Source organism: Uranotaenia lowii, chromosome 1 (assembly GCF_029784155.1).
Source record: "Uranotaenia lowii strain MFRU-FL chromosome 1, ASM2978415v1, whole genome shotgun sequence".
In the NCBI taxonomy this organism is placed as follows: domain Eukaryota; kingdom Metazoa; phylum Arthropoda; class Insecta; order Diptera; family Culicidae; genus Uranotaenia; species Uranotaenia lowii.
This window is the reverse complement of record NC_073691.1, coordinates 133,319,412-133,334,228: the sequence shown is the minus strand read 5'-3', so window position 1 is coordinate 133,334,228 and position 14,817 is coordinate 133,319,412. Positions and strand designations below refer to the sequence as shown.

General features: G+C 36.9%; 1 protein-coding gene across 16 annotated transcripts in view; it reads right to left on the bottom strand.

Moving 5' to 3' along the window:
* LOC129740085 (cGMP-specific 3',5'-cyclic phosphodiesterase) overlaps window positions 1-14,817 on the bottom strand; it is a 338,821-nt gene that overhangs the window by 80,994 nt on the left and 243,010 nt on the right. For 14 of the 16 annotated variants that reach the window (XM_055731678.1, XM_055731686.1, XM_055731680.1 and 11 more), the window contains 3 exons: window positions 9,996-10,241; window positions 9,660-9,925; window positions 9,493-9,534 (listed from right to left, as the gene is read on the bottom strand). In XM_055731678.1, the coding sequence (XP_055587653.1) occupies window positions 9,493-9,534; window positions 9,660-9,925; window positions 9,996-10,241 (554 nt within the window). The remainder of the gene's footprint in view (window positions 1-9,492; window positions 9,535-9,659; window positions 9,926-9,995; window positions 10,242-14,817) is intronic. The other 2 variants (XM_055731681.1, XM_055731682.1) reach the window with 1 other exon arrangement.

Sequence of the window (14,817 nt, the reverse complement as noted above, 5' to 3'; positions counted from 1 at the left end):
AATGGAAAACAGATTTCCTTTAAAGAGATCCACTATTTGATATTAATACTACTAAGCAAACATTTAATCAAATAAGACATTATAATTTAAATAATTAATAAAAAAAAAAGAACACACAAAGAAACTAAATTGCTACAAAAATTAATTATAAAAGAAGAAAACTGGTCACTGATCGATCGGTTTTTAACGACTCAATTTTTCTTTTAATAGCTGTATTACTTTGATTTTGAACGTAGAACGGTTGTTGATGGTTTTTATTTCATTAGGCAAGGCATTGTACTTAGTTGGACCAATAAATGATATTCTTTTTTGACCTAAGGATGTCACGGATCGGCTTCGTTGTAAAAAATCTGACTGGCGAGTGTTATGAGTACGCAATCCCGTTGTAAAATGGATGTTTTGATTACTGAAACTTGTGTGTAAATTGTCGTAGACATATATTACAGTTTGTAAATCGCAAAGATCTTTTAATGGAAGAATGTTATGGGCTCTTAAGGTGTAGAGCTGTTGGGTAGGAAAGAGCAACGGTAGTCTATAAATATTTTTTAAGCATCTATTCTGGAGAGTTTGAAGTTTTTGTAAATTTGACAAGGAAGCTCTGTGTGACGACTCCAACAAAGAGTTTCATCTAGGTAGATTCCTAAATATTTAAAGCATTTTACCCTCTCAATAACATTTCCATTTATCGTTGGGTCAATATTCGGAGGTAATCTTTTATGTGAAGAATGAAATAACATGTATTTGGTTTTCGTATAGTTGAGTGAGAGCAAGTTGGTATTAAAATATTTAGATAACAATTTCAAGTCATTTTCAATTTGTTGAATGATAATATCAGTAGATGCTGCTGAGTAGAAAATTGCTGTATCATCAGCGAATAGGCGTGCTGTGCCTTTTAATGGTAAGTTACAGAGATCATTAACATACAACAAAAAAAGTAACGGACCTATATTGCTACCTTGTGGCTTAAAAAAAATTATAAATTACTTACATAATTGAACAAGCACCCGCCAATTGCATAGATGGGGAACCTTAAGTTGATAACAAACATATGCTCATACACTTATGATCTTAGTTTTGTCATGTTCTTTCACGTGAAAACAGAATTTTTTATGAAACATCAATTAGTCACACAAACGCAACCAATTTGCAAATCATAGCTTGTAGGAAATTGTGAAGTATCTTGGGCCACCTATATTTTCATGTTTGGAATGGCTATTTCATGAATGGCTAAATATAAAAAGAAAGTTGCTTCTATATGATTCATTTTCCCTGAATAACACCTCCATTGATCCTACAAAGTTGATACCATGTTTTGGTTGAATCTGAAATGGTGAAATTACTCGAAATCATAGGTGGAGTTATTAAAAGTTAAATATGTTGTTTTTGTATCAAATGAAAAAAATCTGCAAAAACTGCCATAGCTTCGATCAAATTAAAAGTTTTGAGTAGTTTTGAAACTTCTGGAAACAAAAAAAGGTAATAAAAAAAGCCTTGATTTGGAAAAAGGATTGTTCTTAGTATGTATGCATTAAAAATGGGGCACGTGGCGCCCAAAAATTAAAGCCGATGAACTTATTCATTGGACGCTATCTTGACAGAACCATTTGACAGAACGCCACAAAAATTAGCACATGTAAACATAACATTACTAGGTAGCTTAAATGAAAATCGACGGGGCATCCTGACGGACAATCGTGAGGTGATCTAAAGGTGGAAGCCGCACTTCGATGAACACCTGAACGGCACACATGCAGGAGATCAAGAAGGTGGGGGAAGGTACGTCGCCGGCGTAGCCAACGAGAGGAGCCACTCCCAACGATGAGTGAAGTTAAGGAAGCCATTCGCCAGCTGAAGAGAAACATGTCGGATGGGAAGGATGGCATCGCAGCTGAACTCATCAAAATGGGCCCGAACAAGTTGGCCGATTGCCTACACCGGTTGATAGTCCGGATCTCGAACATAGAACAGCTACCGGAGGAGTGGAAGGAGGGCCCATCTACAAGAAGGGCGACAAATTGGACTGTGAGAACTACCGAGCGATCACTGTCCTCAATGCCGACTACAAAGTGTTGTCCCGAGTCCTACTCCGCCGCCTAACGCCACAAGCAAACAGATTCGTGGGAAGTCACCAGGCCGGCTTAATGGAGGGACGGTCAACGACGGACCAGATATTCACATTATGGCAAATCCTCCAAAAATGCCGGGAACACCAAGTTCCTACGCACCGACTTCAAAGCCGCATATGACACGATCGACCGTAACGAGCTATGGAAAAACATGGACGAGAACGGCTTTTCCGGGACCTGATCAGACTGATCAAGGCGACGATGGATGGAACGCAGTGCTGTGTGCGGATTTCGGGTGAATTGTTGAGTTCATTCAAATCGCGCAGGGGGCTTCGAAAAGGTGATGGTCTATCCTGCATGATGTTCAACGTGGCGCTAGAAGGTGTTATTCGACGAGCGATGGACGAAATGCGCACGATTTTCAACAGATCCAGTCAACTTATCTGCTTTGTCGATGGCATTGGTATAGTCGGCAGATCATCTGCGGCGGTGGAGGAGATCTGCCGCAAACTGAAACGCGAAGCAGGAAGGATTGGGTTGATGATTAATACTTCCAAGACGAAGTACATGCCGGCCTGCGGATCCGAGACCGACCGAACCCGCTTATCCAGTAATAACAAGGTCACGATCGACGGCGACGAGCTGGAGATAGTCGAAGACTTTGTCTATCTCGGCTAACTGGTGACCGCAGACAATGACACCAGCCGTGAGATCCGGAGGCGAATTATCAGCGGAAGTCGTGCCCCTACTATGGACTCCACAAGCAACTGCGGTCGAGAAGACTTAGCCCTCGCACGAAGTGTAACCTGTATATGACGCTCATTAGACCGGTTGTTCTCTACGGGCACGAGACATGGATATTGCTTGAGAAGGACCTGCGTACACTCGGAGTATTCGAGCGACGAGTGTTAAGAATTATCTTTGGCGGCGTACAGGAGAACGGAGTGGGGAGGCGAAGGATGAACCACGAGCTCGCACGACTCTACGGCGAACCCAGTTTCCAGAAGGTGGTGATGGCTGGCCGGATACGCTGGGCGGGACATGTTGCGAGAATGCCGGACGACTGTCCTGCAAAACAGGTGTTCGCTACGAATCCGGTAGGAACAAGACGAGCGGGGGCGCAACGAGCAAGGTGGTTAGACCAAGTAGAGCGTGATCTGGCGAACGTGGGTTGCCCGAGAAATTGGAGAACGGTTGCCATGAACCGAGATAATTTTAGGAACTATGTTCGTCAAGTTATGTCGTGAGACGGAATACTATGTAAATAAAAATAAATAAACTTATCTGAAAATTTCATCAATTTTCATCAATGCATTCAAAAGTTATTCACTAAACAAAGTGTTAATCGCGCATACTTCAGAAAAAGTTCTAGAAAGCGAGTTTTTGGTTTTGTTTTTATTTTTCGGAGTAACACCTTATTAGTTTTTACCTTTTATGCATTTTAAAGACATTTGATTTCAAAAATTTATTTTCGATTTTCTCAATTTTATGTTCAAAGGTGATTTTTGAGGGTAGGAAAATGTATTCTTTGAGCGCTTTGAAGCACAAGTCGGATTAAGCTTGAATTCCTGTCATTGTTGATGCGGGTTTAATTGAACTGCCTTCAATGCAGAACCACTGGCAGAACTACATCACCTCCATTGAACAGGTTATATTTAAGTCAGTTATTTGAAATGATGGTTAGCAACGGTCGTGGAAAAAGCTGTTCAGCATAACGTTACTTTAAAATTCTGCAAAAATCAGGGTTTGAAAAATTCGAAAACGATCCCAAATCGTCTCAGTATAATTTAAATTCCTCTACTGTAGCCTCAATAGATTTTTTTTCTACAGTCGGTCTGAATTATCAAATAACCAAATATCAACGTAGTAAAATACTAGTAAACTATAAATCTTTTAGTGTTAACTGAAGAAATGTCGAATCCACACCGTTTTGTGTAATTGGTTGCTTGTTCCAATGTATGCTGATGAAAGAACATGATCGGACAAGCTGGATTAACAGATATACATAGATCGCACAACGAACGGTTGGGTTATCATAATCTCTGCAGACATCAGCTTGACATCGCTCATAAAGAGAGCCGGTGTGGTAAAATTGCACCATATAAACCTTGTTGCAGCAGCTCTATTAAGCTTTGCAGGACCATGAATGACTGGGCTGTTTGGACTGGGAATATGGGAAAAAAAAACTTGCTACTGCTGCTGCTAAGGTACACCGAACCACTGCATTCCGCTGGGAGCCATTGCATCCTGGGAGCAGGAAAAAAGGACCGGAGGGTTTCTGTTTTATTGTGAAAGCTGTTTTCCGGCTATTCATTTTGCTGCAAGGAAAATCATAAAGCGCAACATGATGTTTCACTTTTTGTTCGGTTTTATTTAGTTTTTTCTTTGTTTTTTTTTTCTGCTACGCTGCTGCAGAGTTTATACGCTGATGTGATCTGAATAAAAATTGCCACTCCGTGTGTAAATATTTTTATGACCGTTGTGAGTCGATGGATGGCTCCGATACCCGACAACTATGAGTATCTCCAATCTCTTGGCTGCAGGCACCATTAAAAAATCTATTAACATTAATATTTTTAGTGGAAAAAACATTTTTATCTCGAAAATAGTAATTTTTGAATTTTTCAACACACGAAATCACATTTATTCAAATTTATAACAACTGTATCATCGGGAATTCTTTCTCCCGTGAGCTCATGGAAAGGTGGTATTTTGTATGGGTTGCCTGTTGAATCGAAATGGTAGATTTGAAACAATAAATGATGCATCAAACATTGTATTTACCAACACCCACCACGTCTCCCTTCTAAGAGAAGAGTCGCTAGCAAATGTGAAGGATTGGAACTGATGTTATTTACACAGCCATTGATCATCACGCGATTCATGAATTATTTGTTGCAAAAGGTTCCGCTCTCTCAACAACGTACAGCTTTATCTTTCGATTTATTACCTTGCTGTTATCATTTTTAGAGAGCCTACAGCTGCAGGGGTACCACGTTAAAAGGAAACAAATAAAGCACAACTTTGTTGCTAAACGAATGAAACCAAGCGTATCATGAGAACAAGTAGTTTTTTTTGTAACTCCACACTAAAAAATAACTTTTCCAAACTAACGTTGGATGCATATAGGTCTGGTTTTCCTACAGAAAATGTATTGAAAAGTAGTACTTTTTTATACTGATTTCAAAACATCATTCTCATCACTCGTCGTAGGGTTATCCAGTAGACTCAGTCGATTTTTGATCATTTTTGAATTTCTCTAACCCTGGGGTCTTAAAAGCTTCGCCTTGGTCCAAAACTCATCCTTTTTTTTTTTGGCAGAATTTTTAAGTAACGTTTACATGAGTAAATTTGAACTTTAGTTTGTACGGGTGAATTGCATATTTTGTTCTGAAAAATTAACATCATTTTTGTTTCTTCTGTGGAACCTTGCTGATTGTCTTTGTGCCAACTTATAAATTTCCCTATGGAAATTTTCCGCTCAGCAACTTTGTTCAATACCGTAACTTCCTAATTTGTTGGGCAAAAAAGTTATTAGCTGTATAACAGGGGTATGTCTTTAAGCATTCATAGACAATAAATTCAACTGACATCACTGCTGGAGCCTCGCGAAGTATTGCATGAAAAGTTGGTCTGTAGTACCTGGCTTGGCACCCAGCAGTGATGTCAATTGAGTTTAATATTTTTCGATGCCAAAAGACATGCCCCCTTTCAACACCTAATAACTTGTTTGTCTAATAAAATACGAAGTTGCGGTTTTTGACAAAGTTGTTCAGCGGAAAATTTCCAAAAAGAAGTTAAAAAATTGGCACATAAACAAATGGCAGGTTCGGTTCCACAGAAGAAACAAAAAATGGTATTAATTTTTCTGTACAAAATATTAAATTTTGCCTTACAAACCTAAAAGTTCAAATTTACTCATGTATACGTTACATAAAAATTCTGCAAAAATCTTGAATGAGTTTTGGACCAAGAAACAGCCTTTTAGACCCCAGGGCTTGAGAAATTAAAAAATGATCCAGAATCGATTCAGTCTATTATCCAGCTCGGCAAGCCCTTTTGCATAAATTTACGGTTTGACTTCAGGGAACGGTTGTCCTTTTTTTTTTAATCAAAACAGTGTCAAAAAGTAACTGTTTTTTATCCTGATTTTAAAACTGTACCGAAAACAATACTTATCAACACCGTTTTTTACGTACAAAAAGCAGGCCGTAACAAAAAACAAACCTTTTAATACAGTGTTACAAAAATAACTATTATTTTTCGCAACGTCGCTAGAACTTTCCTCGCATAAGAAAAGCTCAGTAGGCCCTTGGGTTGTTACGTTTTTGCGCATTTGAAGCGTGAGTAAAAACCAGATCCCTGCAACGATACACGATTAAAAATCGTGCAAATCGTGTACCGTGCAGATCCCAGGTACCGGTAACGATACAGGATTTGTCCCAACATCTTTTAACTAAGTGTTGGTGAATCTCGTTTATAAGCTTTTTTTTCCTCAGATTTAAGCTTTTTTTGCCTTGAGAGCATGGGAGATGAAAGTTTAAATCCGAGGAAAAAAGCTTAAGTCTGAAGAAATAAGCTTAAATTTGAGAAATGTGCTCCACATGGATTGTTTATCTTTGCTGGGACCTGGCAGATTCTGCAATGATATAGGATCCGTGTGGAGCACTTCTCTCAGATTTAAGCCTTTTTTCTCTTAGATTTTTTTTCTCAGATTTGAGCTGTTATCTCCAATGCTCTCAAGGCATAAAAAAAGCTTAAGTCTGAGGAAGAAAAGCTTAAAAACGAGATTCACAAACACTTAGCAAAAAGATGTTGGTCACACATCTCTCAGATTTAAGCTTTTTTCCTCCGATTTAAGCTTTTTTCTTCTGATATAAGCTTTCATCACCTATGCTCTCAAGGCAAAAAAGCTTAAATTTGAGGATAAAAAGCTAAGAAACGAGATTCACTAACACTTTGCAAATAGATGTTGGTCACACATCGACAAATCCTATATCATCAGAACCCGACAACGTTATTCAAACCGTGTGGAGCACATCTCTCAGATTTCCCCTTTTTTGACAGATTTAAACTTTTTTACTCAGATTTAGGCTTTTATCTCCTATGCTATCAAGGCAAAAAAAGCTTAAATCTGAGGAAAAAAAAGCTTAAATCTGTCTAAAAAGGGGAAATATGAGAGATTTACGAGCACATATTTAAAAGATGTTGGTCACACGATACATAGACAAATCGTGTAACGTTCAGAACCCGGCAACGTTACACGATTTGTCTATGTATAGTGTGACCAACATCTTTTAAATATGTGCTCGTGAATCTCTCAGATTTCCCCTTTTTTGACAGATGTAAGCTTTTTTTCATCAGATTTAAGCTTTTTTTTGCCTTGATAGCATAGGAGATGAAAGCTTAAATCTGAGGAAAAAAGCTTAAATCTGTCAAAAAAGGGGAAATCTGAGAGATGTGCTCGACACGGTTTGAATAACGTTGCCGGGTTCTGTATATCATGGCGGACGATACAGGATTTGTCTATGTATTGTGTGACCAATATATATTTTCAAAGTGTTAGTGAATCTCATTTCAAAGCTTTTTTTCATCAGATTTAAGCTTTTCTTGCCTTGAGAGCATAGGAGATGAACGCTTAAATCTGAAGAAAACAGCTTAAATGTGGGGAAAAAAGCTTAAATCTCAGAGATGTGCTCCACACGGATTGTATCGTTGCCGGGATCTAGTGGCCGAATGGATCAATTCATTCGAGCTTCCATCCTCCTTCATCTTGTGAAATTGAGAATTCTTACTTTTTTTCTATTCATGAGATAAATTTTTGTTTTGCTCTACAAAGTAGTAAAATCCACAAAAATGTAATACATTGTTAAAAACAATTAAGCGCTATCTCTGTTCAGAGCAGAGTATAAGAGGTTTTATTTTTGGAGTTATTTTAAAGGTTTTAAGTTTTTTTTTTTATTAAATATTTTTAGATGAGGATTTACATGAATATATGTTCTAATCATTTGTTCAAATTACACGGGTTGCACAAGATTTCAACATTCTTCGACGTTTCCTAGTAAACTTATAGCAACTTAATGTGATATTTTTTTCTCAAATTCACGAGCGTTTATTGTAAAATCGTGCAAGTGGATTTTTGAAATAAATAGACAAACTAAGTTCAACAAATTCGTGGCTGCGACATTTGTCTTCACGTGCTCATATTTGATATGTATATTTTTTATTCAATTTTAAACTTAATTATTAATTGTTTTAAAATCTCTTTTAATTTGTTATTAAAATTTTTATTTTAATAATTTTTGTGTTTAAATTTTTTATAAAGAAATTAACACAATCCAAAATTTATTCGGACATATAACGTGTAGGTATATAAAAGAGAACAGTTCTTCAGATCCCAACTTGTTGTTTGAAATTTTTAACAAATGAGACCCTAAGAGCCAAAGGGGAGTTCTATTTGGCCATTATCAATACATTTTTCGAGAATTTGATTTTTTTTTCTTTCGAACGTAAAAGTATGAAAACAAAATTTAAAAAATCTGAAACTATCAACAAATATAGTTTGAAATATGAAAAATCGTTAACTCAAAATCGATCTTTTTTGCAATTATACCCCTTTGGCTCTGAGGGCCTCAGCTATCGTTGGTATGGTTTTTGAAAGGGATTTTGACATTCGCTATGATAAAATATCCTTAAATCAACCCTGACAGCTTTTTGAATTTTTTGATGAAAGATCTTAAAATTTAAATTCCACAGGTACCCATTTTTTACAGACAAAGAACTTTTGAATTTACTTTTGGGATGTATAATATTTTAAATAATAGAAAAGGTCATAAGAAATCTACTCATTACAACTGACTTTGTATTGCATATTTGCAAAAAAAGAATTGTATGAAACTTGATGCTTTCAGAAAAAAACTCGAACATCTGCTCTCGGGTAGATGAAAAGTAAGGTGATGAGAAAAAGCCACAAACTGGAAATCTTTCCTGGCAGCTGGTTTAGTTTTTGTTCCCATGTTGAAGACGTGACCTTAGCGTCTGGTACCGTAGTTTTCGAAGGTAAACCTAGGAATTTTCCTCCCGCACCTTCCACCCACAACAAAGTGCCACAGTGTTGGTGGAGAATTTTCAGGTATGATGGTAACTAAAACAAAAGGGAAACAGCTCTGGAAAGTGCTCTACGACACGCGTGAAATGAATGGCACATGAATGGAGAACCCTCTACTCGTGACGACCGAAACTTAGGCCGAATTCACGTCCCTCGGGCATAATCTAACGATTAAGTTTACGGTTTGCTATTCGCGTGCTTTTGTGATGCCATCAGGGTTGGTCTTTTTTGTGCTTTTGAAGTCGTGCTTCTTTGAGCTCAACTCGAGCTATGGTGAAAATGTGAGGTTTGTGCTGCCAAATGGTTAAGAAAAGTTACCTTGACCCTATACTGATTATTTTCCAGATCATAACATGCATTCTACCCGGGGGTTGGATTGTTTGGTATTTTTAGCGGAAGAGTTCAGGTGGAAAAAGGGATGATTGTAAAGAGAAGGAAACTCAACAATGCATTTGGTTTGGTTGCATCAACGGAACACAACTCACCGCTTCTCCACAGTCCAAATCGAGCAAAAACACAGCACATCGTTCACATTTGAGCAGTTCTCTGGCTTCGGTCATGATTTTCGTCACCAAGCATTCCAGATTGTTTTGCTCGGCAAAGATGTTCCGGGCCAGGTTCAGCAGGATCTGATTCCGGCGGTACTCTTGGACGGACATTTCAAATAGCTGTGCATTTTGGATCCCGATTCCACAGAATGTCAGATACCGCCGGAATATTTCCACATCTCGTTCGGTAAACTCAGGAGATCCTGTTGAGATTGGCGGAAAAATCTAAATTCAAACCCTTTGCGACTTTAACACATCAGATCAAAATCTTACCATTAGTCTTATTGATAATTTGAGCTACTCCAATAACCTGCCCTTCGTAGTTGCAAATCGGCATCGACAAGATTATGTTGGTTGTGTATCCAGTTTTTTGGTCGACTTCGCTGTTGAAACGCGGATCTTTGTACGCTTCCTTGATGTTGATGGTTTCATTCATCTGGGCCACCGTTCCGGCAATGCCAACCCCGAACGGAATTATCAACTCGTCCTGCTTGGCTCGCCGAACCGCTTCATCGAGGGCTGTTGAAGAAGGAATGTTTTCAATTTTTTATGAATAAGATAGTCATCGATAAAAGATTTTCAGTTAGAATTACGTCTTACGGTAACCCTGAAAAGCTTACAAATTGAAAATCACAAACAATTTCTTTCACGAAAGATGTTTGGGAAAAGGTTCCTAAATGCGCCTATTAACTCTCACCCTCTTCTGAGTATCAATATGATACTTTTGAAAGTTCGGGGGTTTGTATCTTTATTCAGGCTCATCCAAATAAAAAAATCATCTGGAACTGCCATCACTGAAGCTTCAATAAATATGTGGACTTGTTATGTAGCTCAGTTGATAAGTCAGTTGCCTCCAGAGCTAACGTACAGTACTGTTCATAATTGTATAAAAATTGGAAGCTAGCGCACTTTCACTTCGACTTTGAACTTTCATAACTTTTTACTCTGATGATATTTTTTGATCAAATTTTTTGAGTTAGATAGATCAACTATCACACTATTATATCACAAAGTTTGAACTTTCTAAAGTTTGTGTGGCCTGAGAAACAGTAATTCTACGATAATCGGACTTTTTGGACTTTTCTCATTTAAACTGCAATATCTCTGAACTACAATACATTTTTTATTGAAATTTTGCAGAGAGATTGTTGAAATATAAAGCTAGCATGTCTGAAGTTTTCGAAAAGTTTTATCGATGAGACCAAAAGTTACGCGAGGTGCAATATTTCAGGCATGGATCTAGATATGCGATTTCTATAGAATTCTGGACGAATGTTTCCATAGGAAAATCATATTCTCTGTTTAACAACCGAAAAACCACAACAATATCGCGAGTTTCTGATTTGAAAACACAAATGGATCATTTATTCCATTTTTTCTTCTCTCCATTGCTTTTGCCAGACATTTTTTGTCTGATTGGTGGAGGAAACGATATTGTTCTCATGAATCGTCCAAAATTCTATAGAAATCGCATTTCAAGGTGAGTGCCTGAAATATTGCACCTCGCGTAACTTTTGATCTCATCGATAGAACTTTTCGAAAACTTCAGACATGCTAGCTTCATATTTCAACAATCACTGTTCAAAATTTCAATAAAAAATGAAGCGTAGTTTCAGAGATATTGCAGTTTGAATAAGAAAAGTCCAAAAGGTCAAATTTTCGTAGAATTACTGTTTCTCAGGCCACACAAACTCCAGAAAGCTCAAAATCTTTCGAATGGTAAGCTACATTGGCATAATTAACTCTTAAGTATTAACACAATAGGAAGCATACTTTCATTGATAGTTGAATTCTTTGAGTTTGCTCGAAAATCTGGCAAATTTAGTTTTATTGAGTACCTCAGAATCGAGAGAGATAAGTGCCAAAATCTACAATATCAAGTTAAGTTTAATTAGTTTGAGTTGATTTTAAATTTTTTTTTTAAATTTAAAAAAAATTACTCAAAACTATCATTAGGGCACTTATCTTCTTTTGATTCAGGGCCCATCATTTGATAATAACAAAGATAACTATTATTTTCTTTTTTAAAAAAACCTTCTATATTCAAATCAAATCTATCAAACTCTTGATCAAATTCAAATATTTTGACCATCAATAAAAATTAAATAAATTTTAAAATCAAAGTAAAAGGGAATAGTTAAAAACTTCGCGGTTGAAATCTAATTCTCGCAATCTTGATTAACATTCAAGGTTTTTGTTTTAATTTTAGCTCTTGAAAAAAAAAACAGCAATAAGGGTATATACGGACGATAGTATTGGCGAAAAATTGGCCTCAGCCATAACCTCAAACTTTGATTTGTTGGCGGCCTCACCAGTGATGCTAGGTGCGTTACTAAAATCAGTATTTGTTTGATTTCAACTAATTATAATATTTCTGAACTGAATAGATTTTTTTAAATGTCAACAGCTAAACGTTTGAATTCATTATATGGCCTCCCAAAATGGATGAAGATAAGCCATATTTTTCTAATGAATTTTCAAGGTGAATTCAAAACATCTGAAATATGTTTTCATATACTGCTTGATAGATTCAAAATTTGTTTCTATCTTCTAAACGAATGCCAAATCATTAACTGTTACAGAAAAAGTAATTTAATGAAAGCCCGTTTATGTTGACTTTGAAAATAATCCCCTGCATGCTCTGATTATTAAAAACAAATCCACATAATTCGCTACATCGTTTAAGTGTGGGATACAGGAAGTTGTTATTCCGTTCAGATAAATGTTGCAATCAATTTCTATGCATTTAATTGCATTTCATTTTTTTCTAGAAATCTACAGGAATATTGCAAATTCTCAGTACTTATGAAAAGGTTTTTCAATAAAAATGCAATTAAAAAGTACAATCATTTTCCAAATATCAATGCACTTGGCAACCCTGAACGCCCAAAAAAATCAAAACACGAACACCGTGTATCGTTTTTCCACAGGGCGAATTTTTCGATATGAGTACCGGAGAAACGCGTTTATCATGCGCCCTTCTCAAAAATCGATTCTGTTCTCCCATGGTTTGAGGTTAGGGCTGAGGCCTCCTGCTAAGGTGGTGTTCGTGTAAATTTGTCAATATATCCTAATATAAATAATGTGATACAATAAAACAAAAAATATAGAATTCCCAGAAATTTTTCAATAGAAAGATTACATGTTTTTTTTTAGCAAATATTTTTCATTAAAAATCAATTCCAAAATTATTATTATGTGGATCTTTTTATTAACCAAGACATTTCATTCTGAACCTGAATTTGGGATCTGTTTCCGCATAGCAATACTATTTCAGATTAGAATTTCAAATTAGAGCAAAAAATTGAAATTTGCTTAAGAGCCCTCAATCATGAATCTATTATTTCAATTCTGATGTTTTGGGTTTCAATTTGAATTCATTATCTAAGACTTCTATTTTTTATCCAACTTGTAAATGTGAATTAAAATATGAATTTTGAATGATGCATCTGATTCTCAGTTTACAATTCTTGATCGCCATTTTGAAACTGAAGCTAAAGTGATGTTATGAATTTTGTGTAAGAATTATGAACTTTTAATCTGAATATAAAACAAAAACTGAGGATGTTTTTTTCATATTCGGAAAATTATCATCTAAATAATGGGAGTGCATATGAGTTTCGAAAATCATGAATTAAATTTTAAATGAAATGCAAAACCAAATAAAATTAATGATTTCCAAACAGCTATTTATTTCTTTTTTCTAACGATGATTCGAACCGAAAATCAAGAATTCTGAACATATGTGTACAGATACAGAATCTGAAATATATAAAACCGAAATAGAATTTTGATTTTGGAAACATAGAATCAGAACCTCTGGAATGAGTTTAATCTAATTTAAATTTAATATTCAGAGAATAAGTTAATCAATAAATGAGAAAATTTTGAAATCTGTAGCAGAAATCATAACCTGGGATTAAAGGTTGATACGGTCAAAATTTGGTCAAGGGAAAACGCGTGTAAATCGGTGAAATCGTTTATTTAAAAAATCAAATTAAATTTCTTTTCCAAGTTTAATCAGTTTAAAATTCAGGAAAAATATTCAGTTAGGCTTCCGCTTTTCCAAATCCGAATTGCCGGGCCTTACGCTTTACCCCTGCCATTAGATTTTGTACAGCCACCTTGTCCACCTTCTTCGCCGCAGAAAGCCAGTTTGCCTTGAATTGCTGCTCGTCCTTAGCAGTTTTTTTGGTCTTCTTTAGGTTCCGCTTGACAATAGCCCAGTATTTCTCAATTGGGCGGAGCTCTGGCGTGTTGGGAGGGCTCTTGTCCTTGGGAACCGCCTGCACGTTGTTGGCGGCGTACCACTCCATGATCTTTTTACTGTAATGGCAAGATGCCAAATCCGGCCAAAACAGTACGGAACAACCGAGTTTCTTCAGGAAAGGCAGCAGACGTTTATTAAAACACTCTTTCACGTAAATTTCTTGGTTGACAGTTCCGGAAGCTATGAAAATGCAGGTACAGAAGGTACAGATGGCTTGCCAAACCAGATATTTATTCGCGAACTTAGACAGTTTCATGTGCTTGAAAATGTCTGCTACCTATCCCCTTCTTTTGCCGTATAAAACTCCTGTCCCGGAAGCTGCTTGTACCACGCAGTACCACGCAGTCAAACTTCGTCAGCATCATCGTGTACAGCCTCCAAGATCGCGCTTTGGTCGTCGTATTTTGTTTATCATCGCGATTTGGAGTCACTACCTTCATGTAAGTCGATAGTCCGGCTCGTTTTTTGGCTCGATGCACGGTTGTAGACGATACACCCAGCTTATTTGCGGCATCTCGGATAGAGAGGTTAGGGTTTCGCTTGAAACTACCGGCAACTCTCTTTGTTTTCTCAGCGGCTGCCGGTTTTCGATTTCCCCCCGATCCAGACATCCTGGCTGTCGACAAACGTTCCCCAAACACTTTAATTACATTTGAAACGGTTGATTTGGTAAATTTTAGCTATTTTGCCAGCTTTTCGTGCGAGTAGCTCGGGTTTTCGCGATGCGCGAGCAAAATTTTGAAACGCTGCTCTTCTTCCTTGGACGGCATTTTGACAACTGAAGAGTGAATTCCAAAATCAAAATAGGAGCAACATTCTACACAC